The sequence below is a fragment of the Mustela nivalis genome (assembly GCF_964662115.1).
Source record: "Mustela nivalis genome assembly, chromosome: X".
In the NCBI taxonomy this organism is placed as follows: Eukaryota; Metazoa; Chordata; class Mammalia; order Carnivora; family Mustelidae; genus Mustela; species Mustela nivalis.
This window is the reverse complement of record NC_139040.1, coordinates 66,455,000-66,481,179: the sequence shown is the minus strand read 5'-3', so window position 1 is coordinate 66,481,179 and position 26,180 is coordinate 66,455,000. Positions and strand designations below refer to the sequence as shown.

Sequence of the window (26,180 nt, the reverse complement as noted above, 5' to 3'; positions counted from 1 at the left end):
TCTCTCAGGATGTATCTCTTTGAGTTTATCGTAGTCGGAATTCTTTGAGCTTAGAATTTTCCTTTTTCTTTCTTTAAAAAAAGATATTTATTTATTTACTTACTTACTTACTTATGAGAGAGGTGGAGAGAGCATGAGCAGGAGGAGGGGCAGAGGAAGAAGGACAAGCAGATTCTGAGCTAAGCCTAGAGCCTGACAACGGGGCTCAGTCCCAGGACCTTGCAATCATGACCTGAGCCAGAAATCAGATGCTTAACCTACTGAGCCACCCAGGTGCCCCAGAATTTTCTTTTTTCTATATGTGGACTCAATATCTTGTGTCCCTTGATTTCAGCCTGCAGAGTTTCCCATAGTATTTTTTGTACAGTAGGTCTGCAGGCAACAGATGCTGTCAGTTTTTATCTATGAATGTCCTCATTTTGTCTCTACTCTTTGATATATAAAATTAATTAACATCCTATTTTTTATCAATTTTAGGTTTATGGGGAAAAATGAGAAAAAGGTATAATTTCCATATATCCTCCTCACCCAACTCCCAATTTCCTCTATTATTAACATCTTGTACTGTTGAAGTACAACTGTTAAAACTGATGAGGCCAATATTGACACATCATTATTAACTAAAGTCCTTGATTTACATCAGAATTCACTCTTTATGTTGTACATTCTATGGATTTTGATGTGTATAATGACATGTATTCATTATTACAGTATTATGGAATAATAATTTCACCCCTTGAAAAATCCAGCATGCTACACCTCTTCATTTCTCCCTCCCACCCCAAAATTCCAAGCAGTCACTGAACTTTTAACTATCTCCATAATTTTGCCTTTTCCAGAATATCATAGTTTAAATCATACAAGATATAGTCTCTTCAGATTGGCTTCTTTCAATTACCATATGCATTTAAGGTTTCTCCATGTCTTTTTGTGGCTTGATAGGTCCTTTATTTTTGCTGAATAATATTCTTTTTGAAAGGTTTATTTATTTGTTTGAGAGAGAGAAGGCGGCATGAGTGTGGGGAGGGGCAGAGAGAGAGAGAATCCTCAAGCAAACTCCTTGCTGAGTGCAAAGCCCAACACAGGGTTTGATCCCAGGACCCTGAGATCATGACCTGAGTCAAGTTGGCCACTTAACTAACTGAGCCACCCAGGTGCCCCTACTGAATAATAGTCTCCTACTGAATAATAGTCTGTTGTTTGGATGTACTACAGTTGTTTACCCACCCACCTAATGAAGGATGTCGTCATTGCATTCAGGATTTGGCAGTTATGTATTAGGCTGCTACAAATATTCAGCAAATTTCAAGTAATTTGGGTAAGAAAACAAGGAGTATAATTTCTGTATCATATGGTAAGATTATATTTAGTTTTGTAAGAAACTGCCAAGTCCTCTTCCAAAGTGGCTATACTATTTTACATTCCCACTAACAATACATAAGACTTTATCTTGCAAGATGCCTGGGTGGTTCAGTCAGTTAAGTGCCTGCCTTTGGCTCAGGTCATGATCCTGGAGTCTCCAGATGGAGCCTCATGTCCAGCTTCCCTGCTCAGCAGGGAGTTTGATTCTCCTTCTGCCCTTCACCCTGCTTGTGCGGGCACGCTCTCTCTCTCTCATTCTCTCCCTCCCTCTCACTCTCTGTCTCTCAAATAAATAAGTACAATTTTTTTTAAGATTTTATTTATTTATTTGACAGAGAGAAATCACAAGTAGATGGAGAGGCAGGCAGAGAGAGAGAGAGAGAGAGAGGGAAGCAGGCTCCCTGCCGAGCAGAGAGCCCGATGCGGGACTCGATCCCAGGACCCTGAGATCATGACCTAAGCCGAAGGCAGTGGCTTAACCCACTGAGCCACCCAGGCGCCCCAATAAGTACAATCTTTAAAAAAAAAAAAAAAGACTTTCTGTTGCTCCATGTACTTGTCCACATTTGGTGTTGATGGCATTTTGGATTTTGAACCTTCTAAGATGTGCATAGTGGTATCTCACTGTTTTTTTAATTTGCAATTCCCTAAAGTTATATGATATTGAGCATCTTTCTATGTACTGATTTGTCATCTATATATCTTCTTTGAGATTTTTCTGCTCAGACATATCTTAATTGGGTTTCTGGTTTATTATTGTGAAATTTTAAACACTTTTTATATATTTTGGATGCAAGTCTTCTATCAGGTATTTGTGTTCAAAATATTTTCTTCCAGCCTTTGTCTTGTCTTTTCATTATTTTAACAGCATCTCTTACAGAATAGAGTTTTTAATTTTGATAAAGTCCAGCTTATCAATTTTTTTCTTTTATTCCTCATGCTTTGGGTTCTATCTGCGAATTCATTGCCAAACCAAAAGTCACTTATTGTGGTATATACATTCTTGTATTTGTTTGCTAATGTCTTATTCAGGATTTTTACATCTATATTCATGAGAAATATTGATCTGTACTTTTCCTTTCATATAATATCTTTGTCTAGTTTTGGCACTCAGGTAGTACTGGCCTTCTAAAATGAGTTAAGAAGTATTCCCTCTGCTTCTGTTTGTGGAAGAGATTGTAAAGAATTGGTAAAATTTCTCCCTTATATATTTAGTAGAATTCACTCATGAATCCACCTGGCCATGGGAGTTTCTATTTGGGAAGGTTATTAATTGTTGATTCAGTTTCTTTAATAAATATAGGCCTATTCAAATTGATTCTCCTTGTGTGAGTTTTAGTAGATTGTATCTTTCCAGTAATTGGTCCATTTCATTTTGCTTAACAAATTCATGGGCATGGGGTTGTTAATAATATTCCTTTATTACCCTTTTAATATTCATGGCATCATTAATGATAACCCATTTTATTTCTGATATTAATAACTTTTGTCTTTTTTCCCTTACTCAACATGGCTAAAAATTGACTCTTTTTACTAGTCTTTCAAAGAATCAGTTTTTAATTTTGTTGATTTTCCCTATTGAAATCCTATTATAATTTCACTGATTCCTGCTCTAATTTGTGTTACCTCTTTCTTTTTAGTTTGGATTTAATTTGTTCTTTTTCTAAAGTGCAAACTTACATGATTGATTTTAGGTCTTCTTTTCTACTCTATACATTTGATGCTGCAAATTTCTAAGCACAGCTTTCACTGAATCCCACAAATTTCAATTAGTTGTGTTTTCATTTTTATTTAGTTTTATATATGTTTAAGTTTCTCCTGAGATCCTTCTTGACTATATTATTTAGAAATATGCTGTTTAGCCACTCTGGAAAACTGTATGGTGATTCCTCAAGAAGTTAAAAATAGAGCTACCCTATGACCTAGCAATTGCACCACTAGGTATTTACCCCAAAGATACAAATGCAATGATCCAAAGGGACACATGGACCCCAATGTTTATAACAGCAGTGTCCACGATAGCCAAGCTGTGGAGGGAGCCAGATGTCCATTGGCATCTAGATGAATGGAAAAAGATATGGTATAGGTATACAATGGAATATTACTCAGCCATCAAAAAGGTAGAAATCTTGACATTTATATCAATGTGGATGGAACTGGAGGCTATCATCTGAGTGAAATAAGTTAATCAGAGAAAGACAATTATCATGTGCTTCCACTCATATGTGGAATTTAAGGAATAGTGCAAAAAATCATAGGGGAAAGTCAGGAAAACTGAATGGGAAGAAATCAGAGAGGGAAACAAACCATGAGAGACTCTTAACTATAGGAAACAAACCAAAGGTTGCTGTGGGGGGAGATGGGGGAAGGATAGGGTAACTGGGTGATAGGCATTAAGGATGGCATGTGATGTGATGAGCACTAGGTGTTAAATGCAACTGATGTATTACTGAACTCTATATCTGAAACTAATGATGTACTTTATGTTGGCTAATTGAATTTAAATTTTTTTAAATGTTTCTAGCCAAAGAGATTGTTATTGAAATGGCCAATTGGTGCTCATAGGTGGTTTTTTTTTTAAGATTTTATTTACTTATTTGAGAGAGAGAGAGGGCATGAGAGGGGAGGTCAGAGGGAGAAGCAGACCCCGCATGGAGCTGGGAGCCTGATATGGGACTCAATCCCAGGACTCTGAGATCATGACCTGAGCCAAAGGCAGTCTCTTAACAAACTGAGCCACCCAGGTGCCCCGAATTTAAAATTTTAAATTTTTAAAATTTAATTTTTAAAGATTTTATTTACTTATCTGACAGACAGAGATCACAAGCAGGCAGAGAGGCAGGCAGAGAGAGAGGAGAAAGCAGGCTCCCTGCCGAGCAGAGAGCCCGATGTGGGGCTCGATCCCAGGACTCTGGGATCATGACCCGAGCTGAAGGCAGAGGCCCTAACCCACTGAGCCACCCAGGTGCCCCCGAATTTAAATTTTTAAAAAAGAAATGTGCTATTTAGGAACACCTGGGTGTCTCAGTTGGTTAAGCATCTGACTCTTGATTTCGGCTCAGGCTATGTTCTTGGGGTTGTGAGATCAAGCCCTGCATCCAGCTTTGTGCTGAGTATGGAGCCTGCTTGGGATTTTCTCTCCCTCTGCTCCTCCCCCACCCTAAAAGAAAGGAAATGTGCTATTTAATCTCTTAAATGTTTGGGAATTTTCCAGCTACCTTTCTTTTATTTTTTTAAGATTTTATTTATTTATTTGACAGGGAGATCACAAGTAGGCAAAGAGGCAGGCAGAGAGAGAGGAGGAAGCAGGCTCCCTGCTCAGCAGAGAGCCTGATGTGGGGCTCGATCCCAAGACCCTGAGATCATGACCTGAGCCAAAGGCAGAGGCTTAACCCACTGAGCCACCCAGGCACCACCCCCTCCCCAGCTACCTTTCTGTTGTTGATTTCTAGTTTAATTCCACTGTTGTCTGAGGGTATGCATTGCATGATTTCTGCTTTTTGAAATATGTTAAGTTGTGTTTTAGGACCCAGAATGTGATCTATCTTGATGAATATTCCATGTCAGCCTGAGAATAATATGTAGTTTGCTATTGTTTGATAAAGTAGTCTGTAGATGTTAATTATATCCAGCTGATCAGTGGTGCTATTGAGTTGTTTTATGTCTTTACTGACTTTCTGCCTGATTGATCTATTCATTACTGGTAAAGGGCTGTTGTAGTCTCCAGCTATAAGAGTGGTTTCCTCAGGGCACCTGGATGGCTCAGTCATTAAGCATGTGCCTTCCGCTCAGGTCATGATCCAAGGGTCCTGGGATCGAGCCCCGTCAGGCTCCCAGCTCAGCAGGAAGCCTGCTTCTCCCTCTCCCACTCCCCCTGCTTGTGTTCCCTCTCTCGCTGTCTCTCTCTCTGTCAAATAAATAAAATCTTTTTTAAAAGAGTGGATTCCTCTATTTCTCCTTGCAGTTCCATCAGTTTTTGCCTCACATAGTTTGATGCTTTTTTGATATGCCCATGACATATCAAGAACTGACCTTTTTATCATTGTATTTGATAATTTTCCCCACTCTGAAATCTGCTTTGTCTGAAATTACTAAAGTAACTCCAACTTTCCTTTGATTAGTGTTACTGTGATATATCTTTGTCCATCACTTCACTTTTAGTCGTATATGATTTTACATTTAAATTAAAAGTGGGTTTCTCATTGACAATACGTAGTTGAATCTTTTTTTTTGATCTGCTAACAATCTTTAATCCGTGTATTTAGACCATTGATGTTTACAGTGATTATTGATATAGTTGGATTAAGATTTACCATGTTCATACCATTTACCATATATACATACGTATGTATATATGTATATACACGTGTGTATATACACATGTATGTGTATATATGTATACTACAAACTTGTATACACACATATATATGTATACACACATATATATGTACATATACACATATATATGTGTGTGTGTATGTATATATATGTATAACCAATTCAAGACCACTTTCAAATAACACAATACCACTTCCCAGGTAGTGGAAGTACCTTATTTACAGAGTATTTCTAATTCTCCTTCCCATCCCTTATAACATTGCTGCCATTTGTTTTACTTATCCATAAGCTAACATCATTGAATATGTTGTTATTATTTTGAGCAAATTATTACCTGCTAGATCAATTAAGAATAAGAGAAATGCCCCAATTTAACCCTCAAGTTGAGAAGCATGAAAACTTTTACTAAAAAAAAAAAGAATAAAAGAAATAAGCTATTTTACCTTCATTTTTTTCCTTCTCTAAACCTTCTTAAAGATCTAAGTATCTTAAATATAGCATTTTCCTTCTCTCTGAAGAACTTTTAACATTTCTTGCAAGACAGTTCTATTGTTGACATGTCCCCTCAACTTTTTGTCCGAAAGCCTATATTTATTTACTGGGTGTAGAATTCTCGGTTGGGGGTACTTTTAACACTTTATTTCATTCCACTCTCTTCTTGTCGCACCAGAGATCTAAAGAGATGTCTGATATAACTCTTATTTTGTTCCTTTATATGTAAGGCATTTTTCCCTCTGGCTTTGTTCAGGATTTTTCCTTGATTTTTCTGCAGTTTATTTATTTTTTAAAGACTTTATTTATTTATTTATTTGACAGAGAGTAAGAGAGGGAACACAAGCAGGGGGAGTGGGAGAGGCAGAAGCAAGCTTTCCACAGAGCCTGAAGCCCAATGCAAGGCTCTATGCCAGGACCCTGGGATCTTGACCTGAGCCAAAGGCAGATGCCAGTAGCTGAGCCACCTAGGTGCACCTACTTTCTGCAGTTTAAATATGAGATTACTAGGTATAGATTTTTGAGTATCTAGCTTTGTACTTTCTGAGCTTCCTCAACCTATGGTTTGATGCCTTTCATTAATTTGGGGGAAATTATCTTTTCACTATTACTTTAAATACTTCCTCTTCCTTTCTTCCTTCCTGTTCTTTTCCCTCTTTTACCTTCTGGCATTTCTATTCTATGTCTATTCCGCCTTTTATAATTGACCACTGGTTCTGGAATGTTCTACTTCTTTTTTTTTTTCCTTTTAGTTTTGAAAGTTACTATTGTTATATCTTCAATCTTCACTGATACTTACCTCAACCATGCCCAGTCTATTGATGAGCCCATCAAAGGTGTTCTTTATTTCTGTTATGGTATTTTGGCTTTCTGCCATTTCCTTTTGAATTTTTCTTACAGTTGCCATTTCTTTGCTGACATTATATCTGTCCAATTCTCTGCTAACATCATCCATATCTGTTCTTTCATGTTGTCCACTTTTTGCATTACATGTGACATATTAGTCTTGGTGATTGATATTCCCAGTCTGATAATTTCAACATCTCTGCCATTTCTGTGTCTGGTTCTAATGCTTGTGGTGTCTTTTAGTACGACTTCTACTTTTTTTGCTGTTTTTTTTTTATTGTGTTTACTTTTTGTGTGAAAGCCACACATATGTAGTAGGTAAAAGAAACTGAGGTAAACAGGTTTTTTTTTTTTTAAGATTTTATTTATTTATTTGACAGAGAGAGATCACAAGTAGGCAGAGAGGCAGGCAGAGAGAGAGGAAGGGAAGCAGGCCCCCTGCTGAGCAGAGAGCCAGATTCGGGACTCGATCCCAGGACCCTGAGATCATGACCTGAGCCGAAGGCAGCGGCTTAATCCACTGAGCCACCCAGGCGCCCAAAACTGAGGTAAACAGGTTTTTAAATAAGATTTTATGTTATCAGGCATTTGGCTGTATTTACTGTTGTCAGTGTTGGATACTAAACTTTCCCCAGTGTCCTTGGTTTTGTCTGGCCTGTTTTCTTTAGATTTCCCTAGATACTTCTTTTTTTGTTCTTTAATTTAACAATTTATTTAACAAATTCTCTAGTGTAAAGGACTCTAAGTAAATTATCTTCACTTTCTGCCTGTTTTTTTTTTGTTTTTGAAGTACAGTTGACATATAACATTATATTAGTTTCAAGTGTACAGCATAGTGATTCAACAATTCTCTACATTACACAATGCTTATTACCACAATAAGTATAGTTACCATATGTCATACAAAGTTATTAAGTGTTATTGACTGTATTCCTTGTACTGTACTTTTCATCCATCTGACTTATTTATTTTAAATATTGTCTGAGATGCACAGTTCTTTCAGTTGTATTCCCATATTATAAGAAACTTTACTGACATAGTGGTAAGGTGTTGGAAGACTTGGAAGTACTCTGTAGTACTATGATTTGGCCTGTTTTTTAGTGACCCTGTGCTCCTGAGCTGTGCCCTTCACAAGTGCTTCCCCGTTTTTTGTTTTCCCCTTTAGGTGAGACAGGAAGGCTGGAGGGTGCTGGAGTTCTGTCTTTGCCTTCCCCAAGGTTGGTCAGGCTCTGGTACAATAGCTTCTCTTAAGAACAGTCTTTAAGAACAGAATGTTTTGGGCATTTTTTTTTAAAGATTTTATTCATTTATTTGACAGACAGAGATCACAAGTAGGCAGAGAGGCAGGCAGAGAGAGAAGAGGAAGCAGGCTCCCCGCTGAGCAGAGAGCCCGATGTGGGGCTCGATCCCAGGACCTTGGGATCATGACCCGAGCCGAAAGCAGAGGCTTTAACCCACTGAGCCACCCAGGCGCCCCTTGGGCATTTTTTTTTTTAAGGTTTACTTATTTATTTGTCAGAGAGAGAGCGAGAGAGCACAAGCAGGAGGAGCGGCAGGCGGAGGGAGAAACAAGGCTCCCCACTGAGCATGGAGCCTGATGCAGGACTTGATCCCAGGACCCTGGGATCATGACCTGAGCTGAAGGGCAGACACTTAACTCTGAACCACCCAGGCGTCCCTTCTGGGAGTATTTAAAAGTGGCTGTTCTTTCCCTTTTCCTACTAGAGGGATGAAGGAATTTTTCTCCAATCACTGTGAGAACCTGATAAGGCTTTTGGTAATAAAACTTAAAGTGTGGGAATCTTCCCCAAGACTGGGCCTCTTTGGAATTTTTAACTCTCAAACGTCCCCACTGAGCTTCCAGCTTCCAGCAATTCGTCAAGTTCAGGTCCTGCTATCCTACTCCTGGTTCCCACAGAGCTTTCCTCTCCTGTGTTTCTACCCTGGTAATTGTGCTTATTTGTATCCATCTGTGTATCTCTCCAGTCTTTACAACCTCTCTTCTCTGATGAATCTAAGGGGAGTTGGTTTTCAGGTGGTTCAGGGTTTTGTTTTGTTTTGTTCCTTCTTGATATGTGGGCAGGAGAGATAACTTCCAAGCCTTTACATGCCTAAATGGATTACCTTCATTTTCTAAAGTTGACAGTCTTTTTTTCTTTCATCACTTTCAGTCTGTTACAGACTGTCTTGTGCCCTACATTGTTTCTAATCAGAAGTTGGCTGTTTATCTTACTGTAGTTTCTGTGTAAGTAATTAGTAATTTCATTTTACTGCTTTCATGATTTTCAGTTGTTTTTCTGTTTTTCAACATTATAATATAATGTATCTGCTATGGATCTCCTTATGGTTTATTCCTGCTTGGACCTCTTGAGCTTCCCAGATGTGTAGATAGATATTTTTCATTAAATTTAGGAAGTTTTCACCATTATTGCATTAAATATTTCTTCTGTTTTGCTCTTGTCTTTTTATGGTACTCCCAGTATATGTGTATTGGTGCCCTTAATGATGTCTAACATTTCTCTGAGGCTGTTTTCATTTTCCTTCATTCTGTTTTTCTGTGCTTTGAGATTATATATTATCTTTTGACACTGATTATTCTTCTAATTCAAGTCTACTTTGTGTTCTTTTATTTCAGTTTTGTAGTCCTCAACTCCAGAATTCCATTTGGCTCTTCTTAATAATTTCTGTCTCCTTATAGATAGTCTCTACTTAATGAGCCATTGACATCATAATTTCATTTATTTCTGATCATGGCATGGCATATTATATTCCTTTGTTGTAAGAAGCTTAATTCCTTTTTTTTTTTTTTTTTTTTTTTGGTGCACATGTCCTCCTTGCTGTGCATATTTAAAGTTACTTCAGGTTCATCTTTGCTTCTTTTTCAGGCTCCTATACTTTCATATCAAGATGTCTGCAGTCAGGCATTTTTTAAATTTCAGTTTTTTCATTTGAGGGTGGGGTCATCTATATCATACAGAAATTCCTTATATTTTGGTCAACTAATGATATCGTTTCTTGGTTTCTACTGTGTTTACTGGATTTTTCTGAAAATGTGTTAGAGTGGTAAAATACACATAACATAAAGTTTACCATTTTAAGTGTTCATTGGCATTAATTACATTCACAATGTTGTATAACAATTACCATTACCTATTTTCACATCTTTCATTACCTTAACAGAAACTCTGTAGCCATTAAATAATAACTCCTCATTCCCCTTCCCCTCAGACCCTGGTAACCTCTAATCTACTCTCTGTGTTTACAAATTTGTCTACCCTAGGATACCTCATATAAATAGGGTAATTCCGTATTTGCCCTGACACTGTTTTGCTTAGCTTAATGTCTTCAAGGTTCATCCATGTCATAGCATGTTTTAGAACTTAATTCCTTTATATGGCTGAATAACAGTCCATTCTATTTATATTCCACATTGTTTATCCACTCATCAGTTGATGGACACCTGAATTCTCACCACCTTTTTCTCTTTTGTGAATAATACTGCATTTAACATTGCTGTATAAATATCTGTTCACGTCCATACTTTCAGTTCTTTGGGGAAGTATACCTAGGAATAGAATATGTAAACATAAGGTAATTGCTTAGCTTTTTGAGAAAAAGAAAGACTTTCCATTGGAGCTGTACCATTTTTTTTGTACCAGATTCCAATTTCTGCAAATCCTCACCAACATTAGCTATTTTCCTTCTTATTGATAATAGCCACTCTAATAGGTGTGAAGTGGTATCTTGATTTTGCTTTGCATTCCTCTAATGACTTGTGTTAAGCCTTTTTCCATGTACTCTTGGCCATTTCTAATAATAGGTAATTTGTTCATTTTGCAACTAATTTGTTTATTTGTTGTTGAGTTGGGGGAGTGTTTATGTATTCTGATTATTTGCAAATATTTTCTTCCATTCTGTAGATAATTGTTTCACTCTCTTGATAGTGTCATTTGATGCATAAAAGATCTTAATTTTTATGAAGTCCAGTTAATATTTTCCCCTTTTTTTGCCTATGCTTTCAGTGTCAGGGGCCAAGAAATTGCAAAATCCAGTGTTATAAAGATTGTCTCCAATGTTTTCTTCACAGACTTTTATAGTTTTCACTCTTCTGTTTGGTTCTTTGATCCATTTTGAGTTAATTTTTGTATGTGGTGTAAGTTTAGGGTCCAATTTGATACTTTTGCATGTGGATATCCAGTTTTCCTTGCAGCATTTATTGGAGACTATTCTTTTTCCCCATTAAATGGTTGGCACTCTTGTTGAAAAACAGTTGACCATATACATTCAAAGGTTTATTTCTGGGTTCTATTCTATTCCATTGGTCTACATATCTGTCTTTATTCCAATACCATTTTTTTTTTTTTGTTACCATTGCTTTGTACTAAGTTATGAAATCCAGAGAAATGAGGCCTTCATATTCTTCATTTTCAAGCTTGCTGCCTAATAGTGGTCTCTTTTTTTTTTTAAGATTTTATTTATTTATTTGACAGAGAGAGATCACAAGTAGGCAGAATGGCAGGCAGAGAGAGAGGAGGAAGCAGGCTCCCTGCTCAGCAGAGAGCCCGATGCGGGGCTTGATCTCAGGACCCTGAGATCATGACCTGAGCCGAAGGCAGCGGCCCAACCCACTGAGCCACCCAGGCGCCCCTAATAGTGGTCTCTTAATTCCATATGAATTTTAGGATTTTTTCTATTTCTATAAAAATGTCACTGGGATTCTGATAAGGATTGCATTGAATCTATAGATCATTTTGGATAATATTGTCATCTTAGCAATATTAAGTCTTCTAATCCATGAATGCAGGATGTCTTTACATTTATTTAGGTCTTTAAATTCTTTTAGCAATGTTATATAATTTTCTGTTTGCACATCTTTACCTCTTTGCTTAAGTTTATTATTAAGTATTTTATTCTTTTTGGTTCTACTGCAAATGTAATTATTTTCTTAATTTCTTTTTTGAATTATTTACTATTATTATATAGAAATGGAACTGAATTTTGGGGGCAACTGGATTGCCCAGAGTATGTCTACCCTAGGAAGCTGAGAGGATGGGAAATGCCACTCAGTTGTCAAGCCAAATATATCAGCTTTCCCACAATACAGATATGTGACAGAAAGGGGGACTGCACTTTTCACCAACTGTTTTGCCTATTTTGTAGAAGTAAGCATTAGAGAAGTAGAAGCTGCCCTTACCCAGGAAAGCAGTTACACTCCAGGGAGCTGAAAGCTATGGGGAACCACCTGCCACACAGCTCCCAAGCTTGTTAAAATAGTTCTTCCACAATGTAGAGCAATGGAGATATGGGTGTATTACCTAGCTTTATTACCGAGGCTTCCCAATATTCTTAGCTATTGTCCATAACTTTATTGAATAAATACTTGTCAATCTGTTATCCCTTTGATCAATCTCTGGAACATTTGCTTGAGTATCCTTGTTAATACTTGATCAAAGTAATAGTTATCTCTACAAGGAAGAAATTTCCCTTAGGTTCTCACATGGCTATTCTGGAAGGGCTCTCACTTTCTCAATGGTATCTTTGACACACAAAAATTTTTAATTTTGACTAGGTCATATTTATCGTTTTTAAATTTTTCTTGCTTGTACTTTTTGCTTCATATCTAAAGGTGCTTTGCCTAACTCAAGATCACAAAGATTTACTCCTGTGTTTTCTTATAGTTGTTTTAAAATTTCACCTCTTATGGTTAGGTCTTTGATCCATTTTGAGTTAATTTTCATGCATGCTGTGAGATAGGTACCTGAGTTCATAATTTTTCTTTTGGATATACAATTGTCCCAGCACCATTGTTGTGAATGTTATTCCATGAGTCTTCTGATTCATGAACATAGGATATCTCTCCATTTATCTACCTCTTTAATGTATTTTAGCGATTTTTTTAGTTTTCAGTTTACAAGTCTTATACTTCATTCGTTAAATGTATTTCTAAATATTTTCTCAATTCTATTGTAAATGGTCCGTTACTCTCATTTTCAGATTGGTCATTACTAGTGTATACAAATACAATTGATTTTTTTACAGGTTGAGCCTCGTGTTATTTTTCTATCTAGTGTAACAAATTTAATGGTTTAAAACAGTTTTCATATTAAGGTCTCACAAGGCCAAAGTTAAGGTGATGGCAGGGCTGTCTGTATTCCTTTCTAGAGATTCTGGGAAAGAATTTGCTTCTAAACTCCCTCAGATTTTTGCATAAATCATGTTCTTATACTTTCCGTGTGGCCTCTCTTGTTATGCCCCAATAATGGGTCCACGATTAAAGGAGCGATACTGATAAAAAGCGAAGGTCAAGCAAAGCTTTATTTTGCTCCAAGCATCAAGAATCTAACCGAATGTTTGGGGACGCACCTCTTATAAGAGAGGGCGACCCCTCCCTGCTTTCCAGACTAACTTTTTTTTTTAATTTATTTATTTATTTTTAATTTTTTATAAACATATATTTTTATCCCCAGGGATACAGGTCTGTGAATCACCAGGTTTACACACTTCACAGCACTCACCAAAGCACATACCCTCCCCAATGTCCATAATCCCACCCCCTTCTCCCAAACCCCTCCCCCCAGCAACCCTCAGTTTGTTTTGTGAGATTAAGAGTCACTTATGGTTTGTCTCCCTCCCAATCCCATCTTGTTTCATTTATTCTTCTCCTACCCACGTAAGCCCCCATGTTGCATCCCCACTTCCTTATATCAGAGAGATCATATGATAGTTGTCTTTCTCTGTTTGACTTATTTCGCTAAGCATGATACGCTCTAGTTCCATCCATGTTGTCGCAAATGGCAAGATTTCATTTCTTTTGATGGCTGCATAGTATTCCATTGTGTATATATACCACATCTTCTTGATCCATTCATCTGTTGATGGACATCTAGGTTCTTTCCATAGTTTGGCTATTGTGGACATTGCTGCTATAAACATTCGGGTGCACGTGCCCCTTTGAATCACTTTAGGAACACGGCAGGGATGTCCATTATCACCACTGCTATTCAACATAGTACTAGAGGTCCTAGCCTCAGCAATCAGACAACAAAAGGAAATTAAAGGCATCGAAATCGGCAAAGAAGTCAAATTATCACTCTTCGCAGATGATATGATACTATATCTGGAAAACCCAAAAGACTCCACTCCAAAACTGCTAGAACTTATACAGGAATTCAGTAAAGTGTCAGGATATAAATCAATGCACAGGAATCAGTTGCATTTCTCTACACCAACAGCAAGACAGAAGAAAGAGAAATTAAGGAGTCAATCCCATTTACAATTGCACCCAAAACCATAAGATACCTAACCAAAGAGACACAGAATCTATACTCAGAAAACTATAAAGTACTCATGAAAGAAATTGAGGAAGACACAAAGAAATGGAAAAATGTTCCATGCTCCTGGATTGGAAGAATAAATATTGTGAAAATGTCTATGCTACCTAAAGCAATCTACACATTTCCTATCAAAGTACCATCCATCTTTTTCAAAGAAATGGAACAAATAATGCTAAAATTTATATGGAACCAGAAAAGACCTCGAATAGCCAAAGGGATATTGAAAAAGAAAGCCAACGTTGGTGGCATCACAATTCCGGACTTCAAGTTCTATTACAAAGCTGTCATCATCAAGACAGCATGGTACTGGCACAAAAACAGACACATAGATCAATGGAACAGAATAGAGAGCCCAGAAATAGACCCTCAACTCCATGGTCAACTAATCTTCGACAAAGCAGGAAAGAATGTCCAATGGAAAAAAGACAGCCTCTTCAATAAATGGTGCTGGGAAAATTGGACAGCCACATGCAGAAAAATGAAATTGGACCATTTCCTTACACCACACACAAAAATAGACTCAAAATGGATGAAGGACCTCAATGTGCGAAAGGAATCCAGACTAACTTTTATAGAGCAAAGGCCTTGTGGTTGGGCCTGGCCACTCTCAAGTGGCTAATTGAATTACAATTCACCCCACAGTAGCCATAGGAACTAGCCCATCACCTTGGTAGCTAGGAGACAGTATGCACCCCCACTGATTGGGTATCTCCACCTGCCCTGACCCACCCTTGTATTCGAGCTTTGTTACCTGAGGCTGGTTTCCCGGACTTGTTTTTAAGTAGGTCCCCCTGGGGGAAGAGGAGCAGGGACAATTTAAGGGTTAAACAACAAAGTTATTGTTTAACTTCAATGGAAGCCTCTGGCTAAAATAAAAATATAAAATGGGTCCTTACATCTCTGTCTTAAAGCTAGCAGTGGTGGTTTGAGTTCTTCTCTTGCTTCAGATCCCTCTGACTCCTTTCATCTGCCAGAAAAAGTTCTCTACTTTTAAGGGCCCTTGAGATCACATTGGGTCCACCAAAGTAATCTAAAATAATCTCCCTCTATTTTAAAGCCAAGTAATTAGTACCTTGAGTTACATCTGCAACACCCCTTTTGCAACATAATGTAACATATTCACAGGTGTAACTCCAGGAGGTGAAGATCTTGGGAGCCAGAATTCTACCTACCAAAATCTTGTTTCCTGCAAACTTGGTGACTTATTCTAGTAATGTTTTAATGGATTTGTAACCTAATAACTAAAGTGAGTTCACTCCTTGGGAAATTACAGATAGAGACTACATCAAGTGGAGTTGTCACACAAAACTTTACTTCAACAAATAAGAAAATCATGGGGAATAACTTCCAAAGCCATGACTTCTGAGTAGGGGTAAATGGATTTCTTTTATTTAGGAACAGGATGGATATTCAGAAAAGGGGGGAGGGATTTGTCATTGCATGTAGAGGTATAATGTCATATACACATATATAGGAAATATGCCTGTAACACATTGTATGTTATGTTGATGAGGTTTGTATTCCTCATTGAGCAGATATTATGAGATTGAAGCTACTGTGGACACTCCATGGTCCATCTCCACGGGTGTGAATCCGTAGTCAAGCTCAAACTGGTCTAAGCCTGCCTGAGCTCTTCCTGTTTGCCTCTAAAAGGTTAAGGTTTAGCATTCTTGTGAAGAAGGAATAGTCAGTGAGGGTCTTGCTAGTGACAGTTTTAACTTCATTAACCCTATGGAGCATGGTTTCAGGTTCCTTAGTGTTTTCTCTGTGCAAGGCCATGTCTGCAAATGAAGACAGTTTCACTTTTTCATTTCCAATCTGGATGCCTTTTAATTCTTATTTTTGTCTAATTGCCCTCCCTATTCTTTCTAGTACACTTGAATAAATTTTCTCATACAGTTGAATAAAAGTAGGGAGAGGAGACATTCTTGTCTTTTTCCTGATCTTAAGAGGAAAACAGCCTCTCTTCATTAAGTATAGTAGCTATAGTTTTTTTTCATAGATGCCCTTTATCAGGTTAAAGAAGTTCATATTTATTCCTAATTTTTAAGGATTTTTATAATGAATGGATATTGGATTTTGTTCAAAGCCTTTTTTAAATCTGTTAAGATGATCATGTCATTTTTTTCCTTTATTCTATTAATATAATGTATTGCAGCAGTTTATTTTTGTGTTCCTCAGATAAATTCCACTTGGTTGATATAATCTTTTTCATATGTTGTTAGATTCAGTTTGCTTGTATTTTGTTGAGTTTGTGTTTATTGTCATGTTATTATTTCTTCTTTAACTCTTTGGTAGAACTCATCGTTGAAACCATCTGGGCCTGACTTTTTCTTTGGGAAAAGATTTATAATTACTAATTCAGTCTCTTTGTACCCATCTGATTTTGTTTAGAGATTCTATCAAGTACAGTAACCCCATGGTGCACTCCAGCTGGAATTGTTGTCATTCTGACCTAGTGAACGAACTGAATATAATTGCCATTGATTGTTAACTGACATAGTTCCACAAATGGAATAGTATCTAAGTTGGTGCTTTAGAAACCATTTCAGATACGGATTTGTAAATCATTCAATTTTGAGGAGTAGTATTAAATTTTAACCATGACTTCTTTATCAGAAACCTAATAAAACTCTTCCAAATAAGAGTTGAAAATGCCTAATAGACTTTAACTTAATTTTTTTGAAGGTTTTTGCAAACTTCTTCCTCCCTGCAACATATGTGCACTCCAATAGAGAAATTCAGTCTCTGTCCCCTTGTTTAGGACAGTGCTGCTTCTCATTTAGTTTTTCCTCTAAATAAAATTTTCTGACTAGCTGTTTTTAACATGTTCTTGTCAGTGGAAATTCTGATATATGTTGGCTTGCTTTTTTCAACTTGTAGATCTGGAGTGACTACCATATGCCAGGCATTTGTGCTAGGAGCTCTTATAGGAAGACTTTCTCTGAGGACTCAGGGTTAACTTGGTATATTGCATGTATATTGAAAAAGTAACCCTATGAAAAGATATGTGAAAGTCAAGATTAGGTCCATTTAAGTGGACTACTAGCTGTATCAGTATTGATTTCATAGTAGTCCAGTAAATCGACTCACAACACAGAACAGTTTGTACATATTTGATTTTGAAAAGTAGATATTAAAACCCCATATATACGCATGGGTGTGTGAAGAGGGAGAGAAAACGATCTTACAATAACAGTATAATAATTGCTCAAAATATTACTCCTCTTTTGGCAGTTTCTGTCAGTTACATTGCCTTTTTTCTGATTTCTAATGCAAAAACAAGAAGAGAAGATAATTGGATTTTACAAACAAGCAGAAAAATATACACATAGTTTACAAAGTTCTTCAGTTCATCTTGTAACAGAGTCTTGATTCTTCCTCTTAGACCAGAAGATCAATTCAGAAGTTATTAGAATGGGAAAATAACAGATTATATCACAAGGTAAGAAAGTTTAAGCAAATAAACTTACATATTTGCATTATTAAATTGATAAGATGAGAATTTTTCAGGCCACAAAAGAATGGATTAGAGAATATTCAATTTTAATATATATTCTTTACAAGTTATTTTAAATGCTATTTTATGTGTTTTATGCTTTTTCCGGATGGTTCTCGGTGATTTATTCAAATGTTATAGGTAATAATTAATATAAATTGATATCGAAATTCTTAACTGTACTTTCTTAGCTTGCTTTGCACTGGAAGTTGACTAAAAGGAAATGCGAAACTAGCAATATGATGGAGTATGTAAGTATGCAGTTGTTTTTAGTTACTTTTTTTGGATTCCATTCTAAATGTTACATTTTACTGAGCTTATCACTTGTCAGTTCTTTCTACATTTTTTTTCTCCTCAGCCTAAACTTCTGTCCATTGGAGCATAGAGGTTTCCTTCCATCTTCCTTATATTTGTAGCCAACATAAAATATCTTGAAAGCTAGTAATTACTTAGATCTGAGAAAAATGTCAGCTAGTATGCTGCAATGAAAACATTGCCCAACCATAATCTTCTCTTCACATAGGTGCAGAATATCACGTTTGATAATGAGCACAACTGCTGTTGAACAAAATATTTCTAAATGTGATCTTGACAAAACTTGCATAAAATAGGAATTGACTTCTGAATTCATGTTCCTGGCTTTTCCCAGCTAGCTGGAAATAAACCTCGCTGTGTGACTTGCATTATCGAGAGTGTTCTCTGTCTAATTGAGGGGTGGTCAACTCCGTACCCTAACAGTCTTAGCTAGCACTTAATTTTTGATAAAGAAATGATAGGCTCTTATTTTTTTTTATAAACTATGCAATCTTAATCACAAAACACAAATTTACCTATAACCAATGTGATAACTTCATCATAAAACATTCAAAAGAATATGAAACTCACCTAAACTTCACATTGCTGACATATATATATACATATATATATATATTATGTAAACATTCCATTTCCATATCATAAATAAGGATTATTGTGCCATTTTTCTCCATTTTGAATAGCTAGGGGGAAGAATGTGCAAATGACCACAAATCTAAAATGCACTATAGATAAAACCTTATATAAAGTATTATAAATTTACACATTAGATTTGTAAATAACATATATAGAGAGCATATATCTAAATATAAGTTAGCATATAAATTTATATAGTGTATAAATATTTTTGGTTTTTATTATTATATTTCCAGTCTTTAATTAAAATGTTTTAATCCTTTTGGATGTTTCATTATATTTTCCAAACTTGTAAAAGATGGTAATAACCAATATCAGCTACTTTAACTGAAAAATATATAGATGTAATATAGATAAAGGTATTTTTTATAATCTGTAAAACACAGTTTTAATCCCTTCTACTTTGTCAAAAAAAAAAAAAGGTGGGCCAAAGGAAGTATAGATAGATGGAGATAATAATGTAAGACGGTTTGCTTTTCTGCACATAAACAAATAATTACATGAATTAGGTCATAGAAACTGTTAGCTACAATAAGTAGTTATGTTTACCAATTTGATTTAATTGCCAATCTAATGATAAGTTATAGTAAATTCTTTTTATAACTTTTATATATTTTGCTTACTTTATATTAGAGGATCAAAGTACATCCTGTGGAAAGTGATTATAGACTTTCTGGGTTATATATGTTCTAGCAAATGAAAATTATTTTGTCAATATATTCTGTTTGTTTTTATTTTACAGGTAATACTAATAGAATTCTTACCAAAATATCCCATATTCCGACCTGACTGAGGAATTTTATTCAGTCACTTCTGTGTTACTTGTCATTTCCTACCCTTAGTGCCTTGTAGATGATTTTGGAATGAAGATGGTCTCCTTTGCTGTGTTCAACTTATTCCTCATTTTTTCTTCTTCTTATTCTTTAGAATATTCTCCTTACTCTTTTATTTGTGTTGGTTTAAGAAGAAAATTTGCACATCTTTTTTTTTTCTTAATGAAGCTTGTGTTTTGCACTCTATATTTTTAAATAAATACACATACAGAGACGTATATGTATATATATAGTTGCCACTAAAGATAAATCATCAGTGCCGGTGTTTAAAAAACAAAAACAAAAATTTGTTCTGAGCATGCTGCCTTATAATTTTCATACTCACTGTTTCTAAATATGCATCATTTTTCTAGGCTACTTAATGCTCTGTAATCCCTTACTGGACATAAGTAAATAAGCTTTTGGTAGCTTTTAGAAATGGTTTTACTCTTACTTGCTTTTAAAGGACATGCAATTAATAGCACTGGTTTTGTCCTGCACTTTGCTAAATTATCACTTATGTTAGTGGATAAAATATTTAAACTCTTAAAAGACTTGTAAATATTGTCTCTTTGCATAACATAAAATGTGATATGCCATGGTTTACAGAACGTAATATTACTTACTGTATTGCCAACAAATCTACATAGATTTAAATATGAATGAAGTTCGCAAGCATCCTCTTGAATGTGTAGACTGTTAACATGCTGTTTTATGGCAGAGCCATAATGAGTTTGTTAAAAATTTCAGCTGTAGGGCAGGATTGCCCAAGTAATGAGTGGATTAAAATTGAAATCATTGTCTGAGATATTCTGCATTGCACCTGAAACCAAGAACCTTAGTTTTTCCATTTAATTCAGTAATTCCCATTTTGTCCTTCACTCCCACTCCCTAAAAAATTCATTTGACATCCAACACATTTCACAGCTTCACTGTCCTTATATATTGCCTTTTATGTATCCTTTCCCTCACTTGAAAATACACACAATTACTATCTTTAAGGAGTGTTTTAAGATTTCACATTTTTGGGAAGTGTCTAGATCCTCATGTAAGCCACACTAATCCCTTTTTGAAGTTCTGATACTCTGCTTTGGGAAAGAGAGAGAGCTAATTGAAAAGCTGTACCTAAAGAATATATAGTGGCTGATTCATAATTGATAAAAATATTCTTTATTTTTTGAGGATCTTTTTTTAAACATTTGGATATTACTAATAAGGAAAGACAAGTACCTAGACAAAAGTATTTTAGTTTATAAATTCACCACACATGTAGCCTTTTCATTTACATATACCTATTTTTCTTTTCCTCTTCACAAGTAAGATGAATGATAATACCACACTTATTTTGAATTTTTAGCATAAGTATAAAGCTTTATGTTGTGTTATTTCAACTGCAAATGTATGCCTGTCTATAGGCATTATTTGTAACTCCTTTTGCTAAAAATAAATTAAAAGAATCTGAGACTCAAAAATATCCTATTTGTCATCTTACTCTTAACTAGAGTAAAAAATTTTTAGACATTTATCCCAGTGAAGAGAACAGTCATTTTTTCATACAAAGTCAAGTATTTTAAAGTCACTTTTAAAATTTATGCCTAATTTGAAATCCATAGTCCTGGACCAGTAAAAGAAGAGGAAAAAAAGAGATACTTTTTGATATATGACAATAATTGTTTGCACACTTTTCCAACTCCCTCTGTAGAGTCTCATTACCCCTATACCACCAAGCTACCCGGAATCTCTAACTTTTAATATGTGTGCCTGAAAATAACATTTGTCTGTCTTCTGCAAAATTAAATATGTATTTTTATAGACAAGGTGGAAACCTCTGAAAATGCATACCAAATGTCTTGTTTTATAGCTAAGGTCAGGAAAAAATTCTATCTGTGGTTTATGCTCCAGCTAATATCATCAGGTTTATGCTTCAAACCGTGACTGTTTAATACCAAGATTGATTTCCAGAATAATACAAAATTTCTAATTAGCAATGATAGAATAATTTTAAGTGTCAATCCTTAAAATCTCATTTTTCTGTATATTTAGAATTTGGTTATCATAACTTTTTCTGCCATGTATAAATTAAAATTGCACTTGGTTTTGCTCAAAGAACAGCAAGAAGTGGTGAATTGTTTCCATGAAACAAATATTGAGACAGAAATAAAGTGCATCTGACGGTGACAGAATATAACTTAAGTTACAGTAGTATTTGTCATTAAAATCATTTGCCAGCATTTGTAAACTTAATTTAAAAACCTACTCTTAATTGCTTTTAAATTTATTGTTTTATTGTTCATTATGCTGGTTGATTCATCTTATTTTCTTGAACTACTCAGATAATATAAACTTTCTTTTTTCTTTCTTATATGAATGCTTTTTCAAACTATTTTCCTGCGTAAGGGGCTAATTACCAGTTGGGTATTTTGGAGTGCTTTGGAGGAGGATGTTTTCTTTTCAGTGAAATTGGCAGCAGTGAATGATGAAATGACAAAGCACACTGTGTGGTCATAATCCCTCCCCCACTGACCTCTTTTTCTTTTATCCTTAGGGTGAAACATACTTGGTTATTTCTATCAAGTTGTTAGAATATGTTTATGAAAGCTGTTTTTGGTTGAAGAAAGTAATCGTGAATTTCTTTTTTACATGATATTCTTTTATGAATACTGCTGTGGTAGGTTCCAGAGAAAATAACATGTATTTGCCAAAGTATCTAAATCTCACAAAGCTTTAAAGTCACAAGTTAAAACTGTTCCTTCTCTAACGTTTCATTACATATCTCCATCCCCAGTTCCCCCTTTAAAAACCTAAATTATGTATAAAATGAAATTAAGGCCTAACCTTTTTTGACTCTTTTTTGTTCCCTCCTACCCATGATATTAATTTAAGAACGAGATCATTGTAGTCAAACATTAGAAGAAGATGGAGAAGTGCCTTGTCTTTTTTGAACAAAGATAACATTTTATGTTGATGGAAACAAAATGGATGAATTGACAGATCATTAGATTTAAAACTATCCTTTTCAAGTATAAGAATATTTCATTAGCATATTTCTTATTTTTCTTATTTCTCATATTTCTTATTTCATATTTATTATTCAAAGCCTGTTTCCTAGTTTTCCCCCAATCATATATGTTAATGATAAAGCATTACAGAACAGGGCTATCAATCACTTAAAAAACTGGTATAATTCTAATGCTAGTGAATATATAATTTACATGGTCTGGAAGAACAGTGGTCTTTGATTGAAGCCCTACCAAAATCCACTTAAGTATTTAATGTACATACTATTTATATTATGATCTATAAGCACTAATGTGTGATCAGTTTATCTGTGTTAACATTTAGCACTCTACCATTTTTAATGAAATTTATTCTTATTTTTTCATAATTTGAATGAAGTTCCATGCTCATAACATTTGTAAGGCTTAGAACAAATAGCATTTTTCCAAATGTATTAAGAGTTTCAAAAATTATTAGCATTTTAATTTTGTTTACACATAAGCCACCACTTAAAATCAAACCTCACTACTCGAACATAAAGCCCCAGATAACATTTCATCAGAATTAACTGTGTTGGCTTAGGAGAATATAGAAATTATATACACTTGTTTAACTGGAGCAGTTTCACATGTGGGAATATATTTGCTAATTTGATTATAACATGCCCAAATTCACTGAAGTTAAATCCCCTTATGCCTATAAAATTCTGCTTTAAAAAATTCATTTTGCAGCAATTGTCTGCAATTGTCTGATTGTTTGGATTCCTTTAAATGGTGAACTATTAGGAAATTTTCCACAGAAAAGGAATAGATTTTATTAATACTACTTGTTCATGTAACATAGGATACTAAAAAAGGATATGTATATCCTTATCTTGCCCCAAATTTCTCTCTTGATTCTGAGCCAGCCTTTTCATTTTCACGATGGCAACCTGAAAATATATTCCATTTTCTGTGGACTTTGTCAGCTTCTTACTATAATGAGGAAATGACCTAATATTATGGGCTTTGGCCAAGTCACATAAATTACATTTCAGTCTCTTCATCTGTAAAATCATTGGGTTGAACCTAGAGCTGACAGAAAATTAGAGAAAAACTAATACTCTGTGATTCTAGGAATCCTTAGGAAATTCTTACTCTACAGAGTCCCAGAATGATTTTTCTCAGATCTACTACCCTTGGTGGAAATTCTCACAGTGCCTTGCACACAGTAAATGTTTGATATGCCAACTGACTCCTAACTGCTGTGTGTTTATGTCACACAGACTAAAGAACCTGATACCTGCTAGACCTCAGCCCCTCTATGGTAATAAAAAGAAATGCAGTTTCCCTAGGAATGAAAAGCTAAGATCTATGGGTTTTGCATATGTGGAATCTGACTATGCATTTGGTATCGAGGCAAGAATTATAACTGTGACAACAATGGAGATATGGGAGGACCACTTTGACATTGATGTGAAAATTGTTCATATCCTATCCAATATCTGCTTCAGTGTCTTACTAGGTTCCATATCCTCAAAAAGATCTATTGGAACAAATTGATACTAGATGGAAAGAAAAGTGGTATGGAACTCAAACCCAAATCACTTCTGGTTTAATTCTTCGTTCTGCTGCTTAATTCCTCTGTACCTCATGTCCTCATTGTGGAAGTGGGGACAATAATCTGGGCCTACCTCACAGGGGAATTGAGGATTTTTTTTTCATATATTAGTGTGCTTTTGAAGTTCACTGAAAGATATACTGGATATCATAATTTTGTAATTTCTAAATAGATTCCTTTAAATCTATGTTGTTATGTTTTCTTTCTCAGTTAAACTCTACAGAATGAGTGTTGCAGTTAATCTATTTTGTCAGTAGTAAATTTTGTTATTAATCTCCTATATGTTAACATGAGTAATTGTGTTATGTTAATACTTGACTTAGGGAGGAAAAGCAGGTGGATGCAAACTTCAGTGGTTCCCAACTTGGGACAGAATAAAGATAGCAGAGGGCATCCTTGAAGCTTTTTCTTAATATTTCAAAAAATATACTGGAAAGCATACATTTACCCATATTTCTGCCACATAAGCCAATTAAGACGTTGATTTTCCATGCATTTTACTTATATTTTTTCAATCCTGCCTAACAACACTGGTTATCACACATTGATCAGAAGCTGCAAATGACAGTTCTGCTTTTGATTAATAAAAGAATGAAAAAGCCTATTATTACATGCAGTTTAGTAAATAAAATTCTTCAAAACATGGGGAGGGAATAATAAAGGGATGCTAATGGTGAAAATGCTGAAAACCACTTTTACAAAGGGGCTAAGATTATTGATTATTTGACCCTCTCCCCAAGTTACTTACCCAGGTCCCTAAATAACAAAATGCTAGATGTGTGTGTGTGTATTAGATTGGCCCATATAACTTCAAGTTAGAATTTGCTTTCTGTTCTCTTCTGTTTCAGGATAACTGAGTTAATTTATTTGAGTGTGTATTTGTAAATTATATATACACACATAGGATTGCAAATGTGGAAAGTTTTATATGTTCTAGCATTGGAGTAAATATCAGCTTCTGAGTCTCAAAGTAGTTCTGTGTATAAACTCATTATGAGCCTAGGCAATAATTTCTCAAATGTCCCTTTTATTCCTGTTTATTTTGTTGCTTTTATCTTGGCTTAGTTTTCTTAATTTTCCATTTTTCTAGTAAGCAAATAGTGTAAAATTATTTTAATGCTTGAACTTTGAACAGATTACAAGTGTTTGAAATTGTATAATCAGCAAGCTAGTTTGCCTTCCATGACTAACCACATACAAATAATGAATCTCAGCTGCAAAAACAGGAAATGCTGGTAGCTGGAAAATGGGCATTGATCAAAACATCTATTTGAAAAGCCTAGGATTTCTACTTTTTGGCAGAGGATTCCTACTGGGACAAGTTTACCAGAAAAGAATAAAAGTGGAAATGTCCATTCAAACCAAGAACATTCGTGATCTTGTATTGTTACATAGCCTGTGGAATGAATTTATTTTTCTCCCGTGTTTGAGAGTGACTCCCCTGAAAGAACTCATCCTATATACAGCTGTGCCAAAATGAAGGAACCTGCCTCTCTGAAACTTTCACTGCTGCTTCTGTTGTTCACTTGTCGGATATAAAATTTTATTATCTCAGGATGCAAAATTACAATAAAGTGCAAAACTATGTTAATGAATTCTGTATTCTTTGGTGCATCTTCCTTTCTTCCTTCACTTCTGTTTTCATCATTCTAAGGTAGTCACCTAAGGCTTCTTTTTAAAAATTGTATTTTGCATATTGCCTCTTATTCATGCATTTGCTAGTATTATGTCTGATCCTGTAATTCATTCTGTGTTTTAGCTTTAGGGGCCTTTGTTGTGCCCATTGTTTAGTATTTGCCTAAGTAGGAATTTGTTTCTAAACTACTTTGCATGCCTACCTGTGAACTACAAAATTAAAAGTGATGTTACACCTTAATAACCATAATTTTTTTTAATTTTATTTCTTTTCAGTGCTCCAAAATTCATTGTTTATGCACCACACCCAGTGCT

The 26,180-nt window shown here is 35.2% G+C and overlaps 1 protein-coding gene across 5 annotated transcripts in view; it reads left to right on the top strand.

The window, feature by feature from the left end:
• The window catches only part of CHIC1 (cysteine rich hydrophobic domain 1), a 68,083-nt gene extending 42,258 nt beyond the window's left edge, over positions 1 to 25,825 (top strand). For 2 of the 5 annotated variants that reach the window (XM_082716054.1, XM_082716051.1), the window contains 2 exons: positions 17,761 to 17,817; positions 18,063 to 25,825. In XM_082716054.1, the coding sequence (XP_082572180.1) occupies positions 17,761 to 17,817; positions 18,063 to 18,287 (282 nt within the window). In that variant the 3' untranslated portion in view covers positions 18,288 to 25,825. The remainder of the gene's footprint in view (positions 1 to 17,760; positions 17,818 to 18,062) is intronic. The other 3 variants (XM_082716053.1, XM_082716052.1, XM_082716055.1) reach the window with 3 other exon arrangements.
• Positions 25,826 to 26,180: the final 355 nt, after the last annotated feature.